Genomic DNA, 18,461 nt, shown 5'->3' with positions numbered 1-18,461 from the left:
CTAAAATCTCTTGAAACTAACTAAAATAAACCTCTCCTTTAAACTGTGAGTGCCAGTTTTGTGTCTCAATGACCAGCAAAGTGACTAAGACACAAGAAAATGTTTCTGAACATTAACCACTAGGAATGATGATTCTAAACATTTAGAAATTTACTTTTATGTAAAAGAAAGTTTTCCTGCCCTTTTTTAGGATTGAAATTTATTATACATAGTTTTTGAAAACATCTATAGTTCAGTTAAACCTACATGGTACTTAGCACTTTCATGCAGCTCATTCTAAATCTCTGTTTTCACATCTGTAAAACCAGATGGACTACAAGAACTCTTAAGGTTACTCACAGGTCTAAAATCCTGTGACAACAATTTGGAGTATATTTTACTACTTAAACATAATATATGGATGGATTTTTTTAATGAATCATAGCCATAAAGCACTGAGATAAGGTCAACAAATATACTACAGAAGTATCAATCACTAAACAAAACAGTAAAGGTAATTTACAAACATAATTTGTGATTATTCTATTAACAAATACCCGTAATGCTACTTCATGAAAGGATTCAACAAGAAGCTCCTTAAAGAGAGTTCCCTAGTGAGTTATGTACTATGCTAACTTTTTAGTGAAACAAGTCACCGATAGTCTTGCAAATAGCATATGGGAAGCCATATCTGACAGAGATTAGATTAAAAATAAAATTATAAATCAAAGACAGTCATGGTGGCACAGGCCTGTTATTCCAGCTACTCATGATAGCAAGTTCTGGACCGGCCTGGACAATTTAGTGAGACCCTATCTCAAAATTAAAAAATAGGGGCCGGGGATTTAGCTCAGTGGCACCGCACCTGCGTCACAAGTGTGAGGTCCTGAGTTTGATCCCCAGTAACAACAACAACAACAAAAATTAAAAAATAAAAGGGGCTGTGGATATACCTCAGTACTCCCTGGATTCAATTCCTAGAACTGCCCCCCCCCAAAAAAAAGAAAGAAAAGAAAATTATAATGACCAAAAACTTAACACAATTTTAACGGAGCTATTTCATAAAAGCATACATACAGTGCCCAGTTTCACATATGGGGTACATACTCATTCAACTACCACTACTATTATTATAAAGTCTAACACACTGGGCTATGTGACCAACACTTTCGATTTTACATTTTTTAACTCATTTAATCCTCACAGGATCTCAATGGGATATGTGCTATTATTATCCCCATTTTCCAAGTGAAAACAACGAGGACAAAAAAAGGTTAAGTAGCTTGGTCAAGTTCATTCAGCTTGTAAACAAACTTCTATTTCACTTCATTGGAATGATTTTCTATTCCTGAAGAACTTACACTTAAGAAATTAATTTGGCTTATTTCAACTAAACAATGATTATAAAATAATTTTTTAGTATCCTCTTGTGTTATTTTTCTTTAGAAAAGTAATTTGACATGCGGATAGCATGTATCAAGAGGATAGAAGGCCGAGAATTTAGCTCAGTGTCACTGCACCTGCCTCAAAAGCGCGAGGTCCTGAGTTCGATCTCTGGTATCGGAAAAAAAAAAAAATCTGACATCAAGAGTACAGTACTATCTGAATTGCTTTCATTTCTGATAGAATAAAAACAAATGTCTAAAGGCTGGGTATGTAGCTCTGTGCTAGAGTACATTCCTAGCAGGCTCGAAGACCTGAGGTTCCATTCCCCAGCACCGCTACAAACAAAAAGCAAAGCAAAAACCCCACAACACAAATTCTACACTTATTAAAAATGTGTACTGGTACATTTCCAATTAATACAAAAATTGTTTCTTCACGCGAAAGAGAGAAAAGATCAAGAGTATGCCACAGTAATCATTAAGTACTTACTAACATCCTCTAAATCGCCGGTGGCTGAAATGCGTAATACAAAAGTATTTTTAATGGTTTGAAACCACCTTCCTGAGCCAAAATTATTTTTCTAAAAACCTTTTTAAAATGTCTTGCTAAAACCTACAGGTTGCAGTTCGACTTCCATCCGACAGGAGCGATCCGCTGCCTACACACGATGCTGCACCTACGGGAACATCCACTCGTCGTCTACCCTCCACCTGCTCTCGCGACTCGGGCTCGCTAGGCTCTGGTTCTTCCCGGAGCCAGAGCACAGCCCACGCCCGCCACACCCCTCAGGGCCTCCGCCCCGCGCCGCTCCTCCTCCCCGGGTTCTCCAGCCCCGACTCAGCACCTATCAGCGCCGCCCCCCGGCCTCTGGCCCAACCCCTCCTCGGACACGTGTGAGGGTGTGTTTGTGTCAGTCTGTCAGTCCCACCGGGGACAGGCTCGCTTACCGGGACAGGAGCGCCAACTTCTGCTCCAGCAACATCTCCAGCTTCTGGCCCTGCTTGGAGACCCAGTGGTCTACTCCGTGCAGGCGGTAACACGTTTCCAGCATCAACCTGAAGTCCGCCACAAACTCGGTGATGCCCACGTACTGGCCGCTGGCGAACTTCTCCTCCATCTTCAACAGACACAAGCCCAGCCCCGGCTGCTGCGGGAGGGCGCGACTGCCCTGGGGCCCGCAGCGCGGCCCCTCGGCCACCTCCTCCTCCCCGGTGGCAACGACCCCCAAGGGCTGCAAGAAGGGGGCGGTGAGGCCCCGGTGCTTCTCCTGCAGGAACTCGCCCAGGATGCGGTAGCCCTGCTGCAGCTCGTAGGTCAACTCATGCTCCTTGCAGCCACCGCCCGCGACCACCATCGCCTCGGCCGCCTCCTCCTGGTCGTCCGCGTCCTCAGACGGGGAGGCGCTCATCCCGCGGGCTGGCCCTGAGGCCAGGGCCGCCGCTGCCGCCTCTTCCTCGTCCTCTTCCTCCGCCGGCGGCGGCCTCTCCTCCTCCCCGGCCGGCTCCATCTCCCCCGGCGTCTCGGGCACGCTCATGCCCCCGGCAGGCCCAGGCTGGGCGGCGCGGAGCCGCGGCTCCAGGCGCGGGGGGACGCGCGAACGGGCCGCTTCCTCACGGCTCGGTCGCGCCTCGCAGTCCTTGCAGCATCGGGCCTTGCTCTCCACAGACGCCGGCCGGGTCGGTACGCGCGGGGGTCTCGAGCTCGCCGGCGGCGGGGCGGGGTTACATGGCGCGGGGGAGGGGGGGAGAGAAGAGGAGCGGCTAGGTGCCCTCCTCTCCCCTCCCCCCGGCGGCGACGCGCGCGCGCCCCTAGCCGGCTGCACCCTCCGCGCCCCGCCCGCCCGCCGGCTCTTCACCGGTCAGGCCCGGCCTGGCCCAGCAGCCCTGCCTCGGCGCCCCACCCCCTCCCGGGCCGGCGGGGGCTGGGAGGGGGCAAGGAATACGGCGGGGGGACTTTCCTTTTGCCCCCCTGGAGTGGGCCGCTGCGGCTCCGGCTCCTCCTTTCCCTCACACCTCCTCCCGCCCCTCTCTACCTGCGGGGAACCCGGGCAGGAGGAGGCGGCGCACGCCCGGGGGCCCGGCGACAACTGTCAGTTAGAAGCCCGCTGGGCGGGGGGGAGGGGGAAGAGGAGGGGCAGGGAGAGAAGAGGGAGGGCACTCAGCCCCCCCCCCCCAGCCGGGGAGAGCTGCTGAAAGAGGCAAAGAAAGAGGCGCCGTCGCTATCACCGGCGCGCATGCGTAATAGAACAAAGCCCTCCCCCACGGCCTTCCGTCCCGCTCCGCTACGCGAAAGCAAGGATTTAGACTCCACTTCAGGCCAAGAGACGAAGTTTGCTGCGCATACTAATGATGTCATCAGCTCGCGGACAACTGTTAGAGGCAGAGGGAAAGGGAGCAGAGCGCCTGCGCAGTAGTAGTCTCCAGGCAAGGTGGCGAGTCACTTTTAATAGTACCGCAAAAGGATGCTCCTTTTGCGAGACCTTTGCCAGTCCTAAAAAGTAAAGTTTACTATAAAGGAAGCTAAATCTTTGTTAATGAATAAAAAGCACAAAATGTAAGTGTCTCTTGTAAAATTTACACCCCGTTTGCACCCCTTTCCTAGTGACTGCCGGAATTTTGCAAATTTAGACATGGAAGTTCAGGAACTCAACTGTATAGTCACATGTGAAAGAAAAGGTGATTTGTAGACCTCTAATTCCTGTTCCCAGTTCTTAATAAAATTCATATTTTGGAAACGAATTGTTTTCCTTTGAATTAAACATTTTCTCCACCTATATCCTTGAGTTGTGCTACAAATAAAGAAAGGGAATGGAACTGTGTTTAAAAAAAAAACCTTCAGGCTAAAAAGCAAGTCTCAGCTGTACATTATATAGTCATTGGTGTGGCTTTACAGTCTCACTACATATTTTTAAATTACTGTTTAAATGACTAAATACGGTGGCCTCATTCATATTAATTTACGTTGCTTAAAATATGTATGATCTTATCCAAGAAAGCAAATATTACTTTTCATGTTCTATTTGAAAGATGCACATCTTAAGTTTTCTTAGTTTTTTAACTTGAAACAAGAAACCAAAAACTATAGAAATCATGTATTTTAAAAATAAAATTACATAGTCTGGATATGACCTTTACTTACCATTACTGTAGCATTTAAATAACTGATAAAATTCAAAACCTCAAAGTTTTTTTTTTGTTGGGGGAGTCCAGTAAGTAGATATCAATTGTTAAAATAGTGAAATGGAAACAATTATGTTTAGAGTACTTACACTCACACACACACACACACACACACACACACACCTTATCTGGTTTTCAAGGTCCTCTCACTATATACAAATTTGTAACTTCCTTTTTTTTTTTTTTGGTACCGAGTATCGAACTCGGGACCTTGTGCTTGAGAGGCAGGTGGCAGAACCATTGAGCTAAATCCCCGGGCCCTTAAAAATTTGTAACTTCTAAGACATTTCCAGGGGTGTTTTTTTTTCCCTCAGATGCTACAGACATACCTCTGTCCACGGGAAAAAAGGGCAGGGAACCAGCTCTACTTCAGCGCCTGACAATTATGTGTCTAACTGGACATCCTTGACAAAGCCCAGGAAATTAAAACCCAAGCTACCCGAGCAAATATAGTATCCCCTTCTTTTTAGCTACCAGCCCTATTTCATGACTCTCATATAATAGCTTCCATTTACTGAACCCTGTGCCCCTAAGCGCTTTATATTCATCATCTCCTTTAATCCTCATAACAAACCTATAAACTATTATCTTCATTTTGCAGATGGGAAAGGTAACACTTAGGTTAAGAAAGTAGTTTTGCCAAAATTCACAACTAGGTCTGTCATACTTCAAAATTTCCAGGTGCCTTCTTCCAAGTCATCTGGCAGAATTTATAATTCTTCAAACACAAGAGTGTATAGTGTTGCTAGAAATGTCAATGAAGGCTTCTTAATGTAAAAGAGTAAGGTGAGTAGAACTTCAATTCTAGTTCATGAAAAGTCATGATGATAGTAATCTCAGCTATTTTGAAAGGATCATACCACTTGAATTTAAAAACATTTTATCATATAAGAAATATGCTGGTTATAGGTAAATTAGAAAATATAGGTAAGTGAGAAGAAAAGCTGCCATTTAATCCCACCACTTAGAGAAAACCTCTATTAAAACTTTGAGGTGGTATTTCTCGTGACCATACTATACATAATCTCCTTAACTTTCTCTCCTCTACCATTAATAATAAATAATTGTATGTAACAGGTAGAAATTGCATATTTAAGATCTCAAACTTTATATCCCGGTCCACAATGACCTAAATGGCCTGTCATCTGAACTGCTAGGGAGTGCTATTGGAAAATCCCAATGTATAAGGAATTCTAAACTATAGAAAGGAATACACTTCAGGTACAAATGACAGCAGTAACACTGATTATTTATTTAGCTCTTACTAGGTCTTAAATAATTGTTAAATACTTTACACAGTACTCACAATAGCTCCAGGAAGTCATGATAGATGTACAGTATTTGAAGTTTGGATTGATGATTTGTTGAGTAGAAACCTTTTTCTACCCTACAAGAAGCTTAACACTAAAGACTGATATTCCAATTAATATAATTAACCCTAGATTTATAGAACTGTTTTCTTATAATAAACATATACTGACAAATGACTAGTCTCAAAGCTGTTTTAATATTTTAATATAAAATTAAGTTGTTTCAGTTTTCACAACAGAATACCCTTCAGTGCTACTATAGAATGTTAGGTTCTTCAAAATAGAAGTCTGTTTCATCTGCATTCTGAAATCTCAGGGCGTTTCTTCTTCTTGAGCTGATTTGCAGGGGGAATATGGCATATATACCCAAAGCAATACTCTGTTGAAACACATAACACTGGCTCCCATAAATATTACTATTTGTCAAACTGTCAAACACTGTTACAGTACCTTAAATGCTACCAATGTTAGATGAACCAGGATTTTCTTTTCATTAAGCATGATTCTTAAAATTCTGGGTAATGTAAACAAATGGAGACCAGTTTGGCTAAGGATATTTAAAAGTAGTCATAACTCTCATAAGGATACTTTAGAAACTAGAATAGATATGTTTCACCCACTTCTCTGGAGTACAGTATGAAAAAGTTCATATATAATATTATAGGGAAAACTACATTCACTATAGTATCTTAAAACTCTCCCAGTTAGTGCATCCTCCCATTACCATAAAAACCAGAAGTTTAAGGAGGAATAAACCTACCACTATATCCCTTATCCTTCATTGCAAAGATCTTTGTCCTGAAAGTTCTTCTATCTTATCTTTGTGAGCTTTTAGCTTCTTGTGACTGTCAGCATGACATCTTGGCACCAAGCACAATATTGCTTGCCCAGCATGTATAGTTCAGACAAATAGCAATAATTTATATACTTCACACCAAATAGAGGAAAAGTGAAAAACATTCTAAGACAACTGGAAGCACAGATTATCATCAAAGTCTAATTTTCAGAGATAAAACATGCAAGATAAACAGAAGACTGTAACACTAATTCTGGAGAAACATGGGGAAAACATACAAACTGCTTGACAGGAAGTTTTCTTATTTATAATGGAAGCTATTTACAACATTTATTTGTAGTTATTTTATAGTAGATGATAGTCAAGTGATATTAAAGTGCTTCAAGCAAAATTTAGCAACTCCCGCAGAGCTTCCTGCTGTTCATCATCAAGGTGGGATATGCATTCCAACCACAATTCTTCAGAAGTCTGTACCTGACGAACAACATTAGCTAGGCGTTTAGCACAAGGATCTTCATAATTAATAGTCTCATTAATTTTCCCTTTTGCAATTATACTGATTATCCTGGGAAGATTTGAATTATTTGGACCTATTACAACTGGGTGGTTACTTTCAATTAAGTCACAGAGAAAACTCAAAGTCTGAATAGCTTCCTCTTTATCTTCATGCAGTGGAAGCCATGATAACCAGTGTGGAAGAACTTCGTCTACATTTACACAGTTAGGTTTAAACTTCAAAATCTTCCCTATTGCTGAGATGCAATTCTCTGTAGCAATTATATTTTTTTTGGTTTTGGAATTTGCACATTTAATAACTTTTACCAGCAATGGAACAGCTTCCGAACATAAAGAACGATAATCATCGCCACCAAATTGTGCCATAACACCCAAGCCATAAGCAGCAGCTTGCCTGACTTCAGGGTTGTTGTCTCGCATATTTAGCAGCATTGGCCACCGAAAATATTCTACATATTTAAATGAAGTTGGACTGCAGTGCTCTATGATATCATCAAATATACATAATCCCCATTGTCTGTCTGGCCATGGTCTACTTGAACAAATTAGATTTACAATTAATGGAAGTAGCTGTTCAAACCATGGTAAAATTTTTTCCTTATAAGTACTAAATAATGAGTGCAAAATATCTGATACTTTGGTCAAAATGTAAACATCACATTCATCTTCATCTTGCAGAGACATCTCAACCTGCTGGTCATAGTTTTCTTCTTGTCTTTTAACCTGCCGTAATTCTTGGTTTTTAAAGTGTCCTTCAAGTTTTGCCTTCAATATTCCTCCCAGTTCTTCCAAGTGTTCATCATTAAGACAACCATCTCCCATTACCTCAATGGACTTTGCAAAAGAATTCATTATTTCTGAGAGTACATCTGTATCAGGTTCAGTCCCAATAGCCTTGATTAAGGGATCACATATGAACTTCCACATCTGTGAAAGATACTCTGGGCCATGACTTCTTGCACATTCCAGGAGAGAAGGCATGGACTCTGCTGCTGCTACTCGAACAATGTCATGGAAATAAAATTTCAATAAAGGAACCATCAGTTTAACAACTTGTTCTGTATATTCTACAAATCCTTCTCTTAATTCCTTAGCGTAGTAAACCAACATCTGGCAAGCAGTTGCTTTTGCTTCAAGTCCTGAAGTTTTAATTCCAAAACTTTGCTGGTCTCCAAGATTTACAAATTGCCAGCCATCATCATCACTCATATTCTCCACATCTTGTGTGTCTAAGAGAGCCACATCAGGTTTAGCTGAAGCAGTCTTAATAAGAGGCTCAATAACTAGTGAGAGGTACTGTTGAAAATCTTTTCCAAGAATTTTGCACATTCTAGCCCATGCTGAAACCATGTAAGATGTCTGAGGGTCATCATCTTCCATACTGTTTAAGTCTGATTGTGCCTTCAACAATAGCTGCATCACATTTGATGCATCTTGCATAAATTTGTCCTTCCCAACAGCAAGACCAACATGGCTAATGCATTCAATAGTCTTTCCTCTCAGAAGCTTGAGCTCCTTCTGAACAGCAAGCTCAACAATGTGTTTTAGTGAGGGCATAAATATATCATAATATGGAACAAATTTTTCTTCCATTGTATCTGCAACTGAGGCAATGGTTGTCACAAGTTGCTCCAAGGCCAACTTAGTTCCATTCCGAATCAACTCTTGAAGTTTAATCACTAAGATGGAATGTATATTTTTTACCATATTATCCGAATATAGAACTAGCAATGATTTAGGACAGTCTTCAATAAAAATAATAAGGGCAGAAGCTGCATGAGATTGCACACGCTGATTACCTTGATTTTCCATAGTACGCAACAAAGCTGCAATCACTGTTTCATGGAATTTCTTTTGGAAACTAGGTGCAAAATCTGTAGCCATCTGTCCAAGAGTAGTACAGGCTGCAGCCCTCACCCTTGGGTGGGGATCCTGAAGAAAAAGCAAAACAGAGTTAACTGTTTCATCTAGAATTGGTTCCATTTGCTGATGGCAACCTTCTCCAATGGCAGATAAGGCCATTAATCCAGCATGTCGAGATTTCCAGTCAGGGCTCTGAAGCATTTGCATGATATGTTCTTTGGTCATTGGTAAAACAACTTTTCCACCAAGCCCACAAGCCAGTCTGTCTAGGGCACTCTCAGCAGCAACTGCATTGCTGTCAAAATCATCTTCTTCCATTTCATCAGCATTAACCCAGTCCTCATCATCTTGCAGTTCAACCATCATTGCTAATATATGAGGAACTGCCTGTGCAATGATATTTGTATGTTTTTTCAACATCGGAGTTGCAGTTTCAGACAAGGTCACTATTACTTCAAGGGCCAGCTGGCGTTGCAGATTACTAAGCCTAGAGTCTCCACATAACTTCAGGCTCAACTGTAGAGTATCTTCTAAATAAGGACCCAAGTACTTAGGCACAGTATCCGCAATCTCAACAAGAGATTCTAGTACTGAATCATCATCCTGGTAGCATGAATCATTCACAGCTTGCAAGATTCCAGGAAGCAAGTCTGCAAAGTCTTTGAAAAGCGAAATATTATTCTCATTAGCAAGTACAAATGCAGCTGCAGCTCTAGCAGACAATGTCCTGATTGCTGGATGTTCTTGATCTTGAATACATTGGTCCAACAACCTTTTGATGATATCCAAATCTTGCCGATCTTGGTTCCCAAAAATCCCAGGAAAATGCCAGAAAACATGAAGTGCAACTTCCCATAGAACTACATTTTTAGAGTAGATAGAATCAATAAGGAACTTCAGACCATCTGGCCAATGATTAGTGCCATTCTCATCTATCAAGTTCCTAGCTAGCACAGCAAAAATATCACAAAGCTTTTTCCTCATGCTAGTATGTGTTTCTAACTTAACAGCCAGTATAAGTTCAATCTTGACATCCCTCTGAACTTCAGAAGGCAGATTTGGATAGACCTCCTCAAATCCAGAGGACAAAAGCCGTCGTAGCAGTGCGGCAGCCATTTGTCTCACCTCATAACCTACTCTTCTGTTTCTGACGGCATCTAAGAGGAATGTAGTCTTACACAGACCTGGTATGTTTTCATAGATTTCCTCTGCTTGCCTCCGCACCATACAGCTTGGGTTTATCAGGTTCTTCAGAAGCTGGTAAAACTCTTGCTTTTCGGACACGGTCGCCGGGACCCCTGAAGACCCGGTCGCCGCCATCGCTCTCGGTCAAAATTAGCGCGACAGGGAAGGAGGGACTGCGAAGGAGGTCCGCTGGAAGCGGTGACGTAAGCGAGGCGCCAGCGAGGATGGGCGGGGCTGCTTCTCCCTGCTGCCTGGCGCTGTTGCTGTGCTCTGGGAGGTGGAGCGCCTGATTGTCAGCGAAGTGTGAGGTGGGTACAGGTAAAGGGCAACTTCCCTTTGTTTTCCAGTCAAGCAAAAGTGCATTTGCTGAGGGGGAGAAAAGAGCAAGAGAGAAAAAAATTATAATTATTGTTTATATTAAAGTGGGATAATTTTTTTCTGTGTTTCTAAACACTACTGGTGTTACCCTGATAATTTTAAAACACATAAGTGGATTTAGAAAACGTGCGAAGTAGAAGAAAGCAGTCACCGGAGACTACATAGTGTATGAGTCCATTCATACACTATGAAAGGTATACACTAAGCAAAACAAAATTAGTGGTTGCCAGAGGCAGAAGGGAGGGAAGAATGGAGCATGACTGCTGTCATGTTATACTAGAAGCCATTGATTTGTACAATTTAAATTAATGAATTGTAAGGTATATGAATAATGCCATGATAAAGCCGTATATAAAATAAGTGACAACAGTCTGTGCCTTCAACAATAGCTGCATCATATTTGATGCATCTCGCATAAATTTCTACCCCAATACTACATCTAATGCAGTAGAACCATGATGCTCAAACTTAAGAGTATACCAAAATCACATAACCTGTGGATCATAAGGAAGAATGACAAAGACAACTGAATAAAGTATGGTGGAAAATGACTTGGATTAATAATCAAAAGCCTTAAATCCGAGTTTTCTCTGTCAATTATTGTAATTTTGTATTCTTGATTTGTGTCACTCGTAGATTTTCCTTACCTGTAGTCTAAGTTGTAATATGAAGAAGTTCAGTAACTAGAAGTCTAACTATCCATTAGTAGGAAACTGCAGAGGTTATTCCAAGAAACAAATGTCCCTGGGGCTAAATATTGTTTCTTCTATTCAGGCAAATATGTTAATCAAAAACACAGTGATCAAAAAAAAAATTTAGGGCCAGGGATTTAGCTCAGTGGTTCTGCTGCCTGCCTCGCAAGCGCAAGGTCCAGAGTTCGATCCCCGGTACCAAAAAAAATAGTGATCAAGACTAACACCATGAGCCAAGAGTGGTGGTACATGTCTGTAATCCTAGCACTCGGAAGACTAAAGCAGGAGGATCATGGCAAATTCAAGGCCAGCCTCAGCTACACAGTGAGTTCAAGGCCAGCCTGAACTATATAGAGAAATTCTGCCTCAGAAAACAAACAAAACAAAAAAAGATGCAGTGATTAGGTCTTACTCTGACTTAGCACATTGCCACACTCACTTTGAAACTTATACATTTGTAAGATTAGTAGGGTAGGAGGGCCAGGGATTTAGCTCAGTGGTTCCAGTGCCTGCCTCACAAGTGCAAGATCCCGAGTTCAATCCCCAGTACCAAAATAAAAAGAAAAAAACCCACCAAGCCAGTAGGGTAGGGGTTTTTTTTTGGTACTGGGAATCGAACTCAGGACCTTCTGTTTGCAAGGTAAGCGGCGGAACCACTGAGCTAAATCCCCAGCCCTAGTAGGGTAGGTTTAATTCTAGTTTTAGAAATGAAAACTGAGAGAGGTTATGGGATTTACCTCAAATAACACACCTGAGTCTCAGTTCCACTTCTGAAAATGAAACCAGTGCTGTTTTCACCAGAGTGCTTCCCTGTAATTACTCTTGATTTTGCAAAGTCTGTCTTAAATTCTCCAAGCAGGCTTAATTTTAGTTTTGTAAGTGCTCCTGCATATTCACACAAAAATAGAAAAATCATAATTTTCACATTAACCAAATAATACAGCAAATAGTCTCATAAATTACTTTGTAGTATGGAATCCTCGATAGTGGACCACATCAAAGTCATTTGTGATACTTATTTTAAAATATAGATGTTAGGGCCCAACTTCCAAACTACTTAACCAGAATTTCTCGAACTACAACCCAAGAGTGTATAATTTGAACAAGCACATTAGATTATCTATAAATACTCAAATTTGACAATAACTGATGAGATTAATTCTGGTTGTGACTTTGATCACAATTCTTCATCTTGTTGCAGACTCATTGGTTTACATACTGTTCCTTGAAAAAGTTTAACTGCAGGACCTTTGCATTTGTTGTTTTAAGAAATATTAACAAAAGTGAGAAAAAGGCTTTGCTTAACACTACATCATTAGCATATTAAAGACATATTAAAAACTGGAAAGAAATAATAATATTAGAGACAGATTAGTTAGGTAGAAATATTATAGGCAGTCAGATAGGGCTAGGTCCTCCAAAGAGTCAGGACACAGGTGAAACACATCACAACTGCCAAGGGAGTCTTATCTGTTGGGAGACTGGGCCTTAAGATAAAGATGAGATGACCAGATGTGCATACTTCCTCAAAGAACAAATGCTGGGCCTAATGAAGTCTAGATAGATATCAGCCACTCCAGTGAATGACCAGACGCCTTTGGATTTCCTAGGAGAAATCTTTGTTCTTTCCATCCACACTTATGTGACTTATTTCCCAATTGGACCACTATTACCTAAGTGACTCTACTTGTAACCTTATCGAATGATTATTGCTGTGGCCCACGTTGTACCCATGTAGGTTTTACTCTATAAAACTCCTCTATAGAATGGGGTCCCTGGCTACCCATTCAGGACCCTTCCTGTCCCTCAGGAGCTATCCTATCAATAAATACCTTCCTACTCTTAACCTCCATTGTTCCTAGAATTCATTCTTTGGTTTTTAGAGAACATGAACTCAGTGTGTCAGACAGCTAACAGGTTGGGAGATAAAATATTTCATATTTCATCTCCAGTATTATTCCCTGTATCATTGCCAAAGACCTACCACAATGTTTTAAATGTAAATGTTAGACAATGGCAAGGGTTGGTGCAGATTTGGAGCAGGGAATTCAGTTATATTTTTGTTGGGAATACAGATAAATTTTTACAATCACTTTGAAAAAATTTTTTGAAAAGTGCTAATTTAAGATTATTCAACCACTCATTTAGAAATCTTCACTGAGGTTATATATACTCAAGCATGATGGTAAGTGCTGAGGGTAAAGATAAATACATGAGGATACTCATGAGAAATAGCAAATGTCACTTGGTACAGGGATCACTGTAGTAATAAGTCTGCCATGGAACCTGTGGTGTTGTAGAAGCAGCTAATGTATTCTGGGTCTGGGAGTGCTCAGGGAAAGCTTCTCGGAGGAAGTGAGATCAGAGTTGACTCCCCATCCCCCATTCAGTGGATTGAACCCAGGGCCTTTACACTGACCTTCACAACGATCCCTTTTTAAATTTATTTTTTAATTGTGAGATAAGCTCTTATCAAATCTTTAGTTGCCCAGTCAGAGCTCCTACTTTCAGTCCTCCTGCCACAGAATGATGGGAGTACAGACAGGCATGAGCCACCATGCTGGCTCAGAGCTGACTTCTGAAGAATGAATCTTCATTAACCATTTGAAGAAAGAGAAAGTTGTTCTAAGTAGAGGGGGTAACTTATTGAAATACAGAGGTCTTAAAGTGAAAATAGAAGGAAAAAATGGAAACAAAGCTTTTGTACATAAGGAGGGGAGGGGGCTTGAGGGGGGGATGGGATAAAATAAAATTTATTATAAAAAATGGACAAAAAAATACAGAGGCCTTAGATAATACTGTGATAAGAGTTCTGCCAGTGTTTCAGTATTGCAGAACATTCAGTTTGGGAGCTGATGGGGGCCTAGTCCCATAGAGATGACATAGGAAGCAGCAAACAAGAAGACAGGAAGTTAAATACAGGCCAGATCATAAAGGTTATTATATTCCATATTAAAATTGGGGATTTTTTTTCTAATGGTAACAAGGAACTAGCTACTTAAGTATTTTAATCTAGGAACCATAAGATAGTCAATTTTTAGAAAGATCATGACAGGCATATGAAAACTAAAGTGCAAAGACTGGTGGTATTTAGGAGGCCAGTAAAACCTAGTTAAGTTAAACCAAAAGTCTAAATTATTAGTAACACAGAGGAAAAGAAAACATAACAATGATTACAGAGGTTTTAAGTAGGAACGGTAGTGACCAGGGGGCAAGGAGAAGCCTAAGAAATTTCCCTGAATCCTAGTTTGGGCATCTGATTGGAGGGGCTGCTATTTGCCTATTTATTGACCTCTAAACAAACCAACCAATCAACAAACAAACAAAAACAGTGTTAATACAGATCAAAAGACTGCTGGCTCTTCTGGAAGAAAAAGTAGCCTCAGAAAGGTGAGTCCCAGGGTCCATGGTTTTTTTTCCTGGGTTTTTCCATATCCTGTAGTGGGAGTTGTCACTTTAATAGTAGGAATTAAACTGTATCCACTTTAGAAAAATTATTTTCTATCTTTTACTATCCAAAAATATAAACTGATTTAAAATCTGAAGTTTCCTTTTTATGTTGAGTAATTCTTATTTACTTTTTCATGCATTGTTGTTCTGCTCCCCTTCCCCCTCTAAGGAGTGTATATAATACTCAAGATTTCAAGACTGGACTTGCAGATTTGGTTTGAGTTGAACAACTTTATTGAATTTTCTAATTAAAACTGGCTTTATTTGCACTGGTGGAGAGGCCATCTCAGGAATATTTTCATAAGGTGGCTAAATAACAGATAATTAAGGTGTTTACCAAGTAGATAAAATTCAAGATAAGTTGCAAATTTCTTCTAAGGGCTAAGAGATTTACAGTCAAATGAGAGGGATGGAATTAAATTGTACATACCTAAGATTTTTACACAAATAATTCAGAACAAGAAGTAAAAAAATGGGCTGGGGATTTAGCTCAGTGGTTTCGCCACCTGCTGCGCAAGTGCAAGGACCTGAGTTCGATCCCCGGTACCAAAAAAAAAAAAAAAAAAGTGCCATGAAGTCTCCAACTGGCCTAAAATGGAACTATCTGAATATCAAAAAGAATAATATCTGTAATAGATTTTAAAAATCAAATACATAAACAAAAGTGATGAGTTTCTAATATTAAAAAGCCATTAACTCATTGATCATCTTTGGAGATTGCTACATCACCAATTCTGATGATTGTTTAGAGAAATAAGATTTTCCTGTACAAACTATATTTCAAAATAATCAAATGTTTTTCTTTATAGAATTCCAGCTAATAAATGCATAAAGAATGCTAAAATTGAAAAAACTATGGTGCCATAACCTTGAATGAAATAATGAATCTATTTAATAGCAACCAATGGATGTTAAAACCATTAGATGAAACATTGAGAATTTAATAATACAGGGCTTAAGCTAAAACCACGTGAAATTACTGATTAATCTTCACATTATTAAAAGTGGGGTTAAACCAGACGTGTCATTTACATGTTGTATTTTGGCTCTACATTCATACTTTTATAATTTGTTCTGTTTCTTTTTTTTCCCATTAAGTTTATTGGTACATTTTAGGTATAAAATACATTTACATACATCATTGGGATCTTGTACCATTACATGAGCATCTTGGTTCTTATTTTTTTTTCCCCTTCCCCTGCCCTCCCTTCAACCCCTCCACCCTTCCCTATTTGCAAAGATTTTTTTCCATTTTTTTCCTTTTCTCTTATTTTTTCTTTTCCATTCTTTCCTTTACCCTACCCATCCCACTTCCCCTGCTCCTTTAGACCTTTACTTCCTATTACACAATATCAGTTATACATTTTTTAAATTAAAATATCAAGACCTAGGAGACATTACCACAGATTTTACAGAATATAAAAGAACATAGAAAGCATATTTCAAAAATCTGTTTTGAAATAAATTTGACAACTTCTAAGAAGTACCTTGGAAGACAAATTAATGAAACTAACTCTGGAGGGAATATAAAATTGGAATAGCACCTATTAAAGAAAGTATATTCCTAGCTTGAAAACCCACCTATATGACAACAACAGGCTCATATACATTTTAACTGATAAATTATATCAAACATTTAAAGCAGAAGAAAAAGGCACTTCTCCCCTCATTTTAGGACATCAACACTGTGCTACTCCTAAAACTGGATAAAGATAATAGAAGAGCAAAGTATGAGCATAGATAGAAATTTGTGTAACAAAAACAAACTATTAGAAGTCAGATCTGGCAGTATGTAGAAAGTGGTTTTATTATAGGGATGGCAGTGTTGGTTCAGCATTGGAAGATCCACCCCTAAAAGTCATTTTAAAAGAGGAAAGAAAAAAGCCATATGATCCTGTCACTAGTAGGAGAAAAAGTGTTGGACTAAGTTCCACAGCTGTTCATGGTAAAAGCCATCAGGAGACTAGAAGTAGAACAGAACCTTCTCAACAGATTAAAGACATGTACTCTACACTTCCAGCAAGAACGCCTTATATGAATGGAGAAGATACAATGCTTTCTCCTTAAAGTGGGGAACAAGGGCAGATATGCTTACTCTTCACCTGTCCATTAAACTTTGAAACCTAGGCCCAAACTAAAATAGTCTGGCAATAAAATGACACAATTAGGATAGGATTGGCAAGGTAGAAGCAAAATCTTTATATGTAGATGAAATGATCATCTACAGAGAAAATGCTAAGAAATCTCTAGGAGCCCTGAGAACTTGTATTTGAATTTAGCAGGATTAGAAAACACAAGGTATATATAAAAATTCAGGTCTATGTATACTTGCTATAAATGAAGAATTGGATATTGAAATTTAAAAGTTATGTAGGAGTACAAAGGATCTAGAAAAGTAAAAAGAAAAAGAAAAAAAAACAGTGTTGGAAGACGTTTAGTACCTAAGTTTTAGACTTCTTCTAAAGTTACAGTAATCAAGGCAGTGTTGGTGCAAGGAAAGACATACAGATCAATGGAATAAAACAGAGAATCCAGAAACAGAACCACGCACATATGGTCCAGTGAGTCTCAAAAGATTATCCAACATCAACATTCTATAGAACGTAAACTCAATTCAAGAGCTGAGGAAAAGACAGTGTCTTCAGCAAACGGCATCAGAACATCTGGTATCTGTACATAAAAAAATCAACCTCAACCCTTTATCTCCACACACAAAAACAACCTGAAAGGATCTATGAACCCAAATCCGAAAGCCTAAAACTATGAAACTTTAAGAAGAAATTACAAGGGAAAATGTCCATGAATCTAGGGTAGGCAAGAACCACCTAGGATATAAAAAACATGATGTATAAAAGAAAAAAATTGAAACATGAGATTCCATCAAAATTTAGAACTCCAAATGACATCATTAAAATGAAAAGTAGTCCTTAAACAGACCATATTTACAATGCATAAAACCTATGACCAGAACATATAAAGAACTCTTACAGCTCATCAATAGACAGCCCAATTAAAAAGTAGACACAAGAAGATGATAAATAGCCAGTACAGCACAAGGAAAGGTGTGCAACTCCAGAATCAGAAAAACACTAATCAGTACAATAACAAGATTGAATTATACACTCATCAGGGAGATGAAGTCAAAAGTTTTAAAAGCCTTGTCATGACTTTTTCCTTTTGTTGGATTCTCCCTCTTTGCGTTTAATTTGTCACACCCAATGGATTCATTCTGCTGGGCTTCCTGGGGTTGTGATCCTTGTTGTCTTTTCCTAGAATATTGTTTAAAAGTTTTTGGAGTGCTGGTTTTGTATTCATGAAGTTCCTAAGGTGCTCTTTATCATGAAAGTATTGTGGGACCAAAATGACTCCATTTTGGAGCCGTCTCCTTTGTTCTCTCAAATTTGTGCTTAAACTAGGAATTCACCACTTGAAATTCCTGAGTTTATTACCCAACCACCTGTGTACCCGGGGAGAGAGCGTTCCAGGCACACTATCTGTAGGATAAGCAGTTAATGAGCTGACTGTCCACACAAGATAGATGCGGCCATTAGTTAGTGGGTCTGCTAACGATCAGTATGTAACAACCGGCCGTTAATCTTTGCCCCTTTTCTCCCTCACAAAAACCAATACGTAATCCCCTTCGACCCCCAAAGCCTAGCCAACCAAAACCCTACACTTCATATGTATTAAGTATTAACCAATCACCTGGCTACTAATAACCAAAGCT

At 39.9% G+C, this 18,461-nt stretch overlaps 2 protein-coding genes across 9 annotated transcripts in view; both read right to left on the bottom strand.

Moving 5' to 3' along the window:
- The window catches only part of Brd10 (bromodomain containing 10), an 83,187-nt gene extending 79,090 nt beyond the window's left edge, over positions 1-4,097 (bottom strand). For 2 of the 7 annotated variants that reach the window (XM_021252797.2, XM_087183971.1), the window contains exon 1: positions 2,313-4,095. In XM_021252797.2, the coding sequence (XP_021108456.2) occupies positions 2,313-2,899 (587 nt within the window). In that variant the 5' untranslated portion in view covers positions 2,900-4,095. Of the gene's footprint in view, positions 1-1,981; positions 2,149-2,312 lie in introns of those variants that run through there. The other 5 variants (XM_087183970.1, XM_087183972.1, XM_004838253.4 and 2 more) reach the window with 5 other exon arrangements.
- A 1,675-nt stretch (positions 4,098-5,772) lies between these two features.
- Positions 5,773-10,524, bottom strand: Ranbp6 (RAN binding protein 6). 2 transcript variants are annotated; one of them, XM_021252800.2, is made up of 2 exons: positions 10,214-10,524; positions 5,773-9,098 (listed from the first exon to the last, which is right to left on the bottom strand). In XM_021252800.2, exons 1-2 carry the CDS (start codon positions 10,347-10,349, stop codon positions 9,028-9,030), a joined length of 207 nt encoding a protein of 68 aa, XP_021108459.1. In that variant the 5' UTR covers positions 10,350-10,524; the 3' UTR covers positions 5,773-9,027. The 2 variants fall into 2 exon arrangements, with proteins under 2 accessions (XP_021108459.1, XP_004838311.1); XM_004838254.4 differs by having other exon boundaries at positions 5,773-10,400.
- Positions 10,525-18,461: the final 7,937 nt, after the last annotated feature.

This window comes from Heterocephalus glaber, unplaced genomic scaffold, assembly GCF_053883595.1.
Source record: "Heterocephalus glaber isolate CG9 unplaced genomic scaffold, H.glaber_assembly_v1.0 deba00001481, whole genome shotgun sequence".
Classification (NCBI taxonomy): Eukaryota; Metazoa; Chordata; class Mammalia; order Rodentia; family Bathyergidae; genus Heterocephalus; species Heterocephalus glaber.
Note: the sequence above shows the minus strand (reverse complement) of the source record. Positions and strands in the feature narration are given on the sequence as shown.

What these genes read in the sequence shown, in the direction of transcription:
- Ranbp6 (XM_004838254.4), bottom strand. Translation starts at nt 10,349, where the DNA reads ATGGCGGCGACCGGGTCTTCAGGGGTCCCGGCGACCGTGTCCGAAAAG.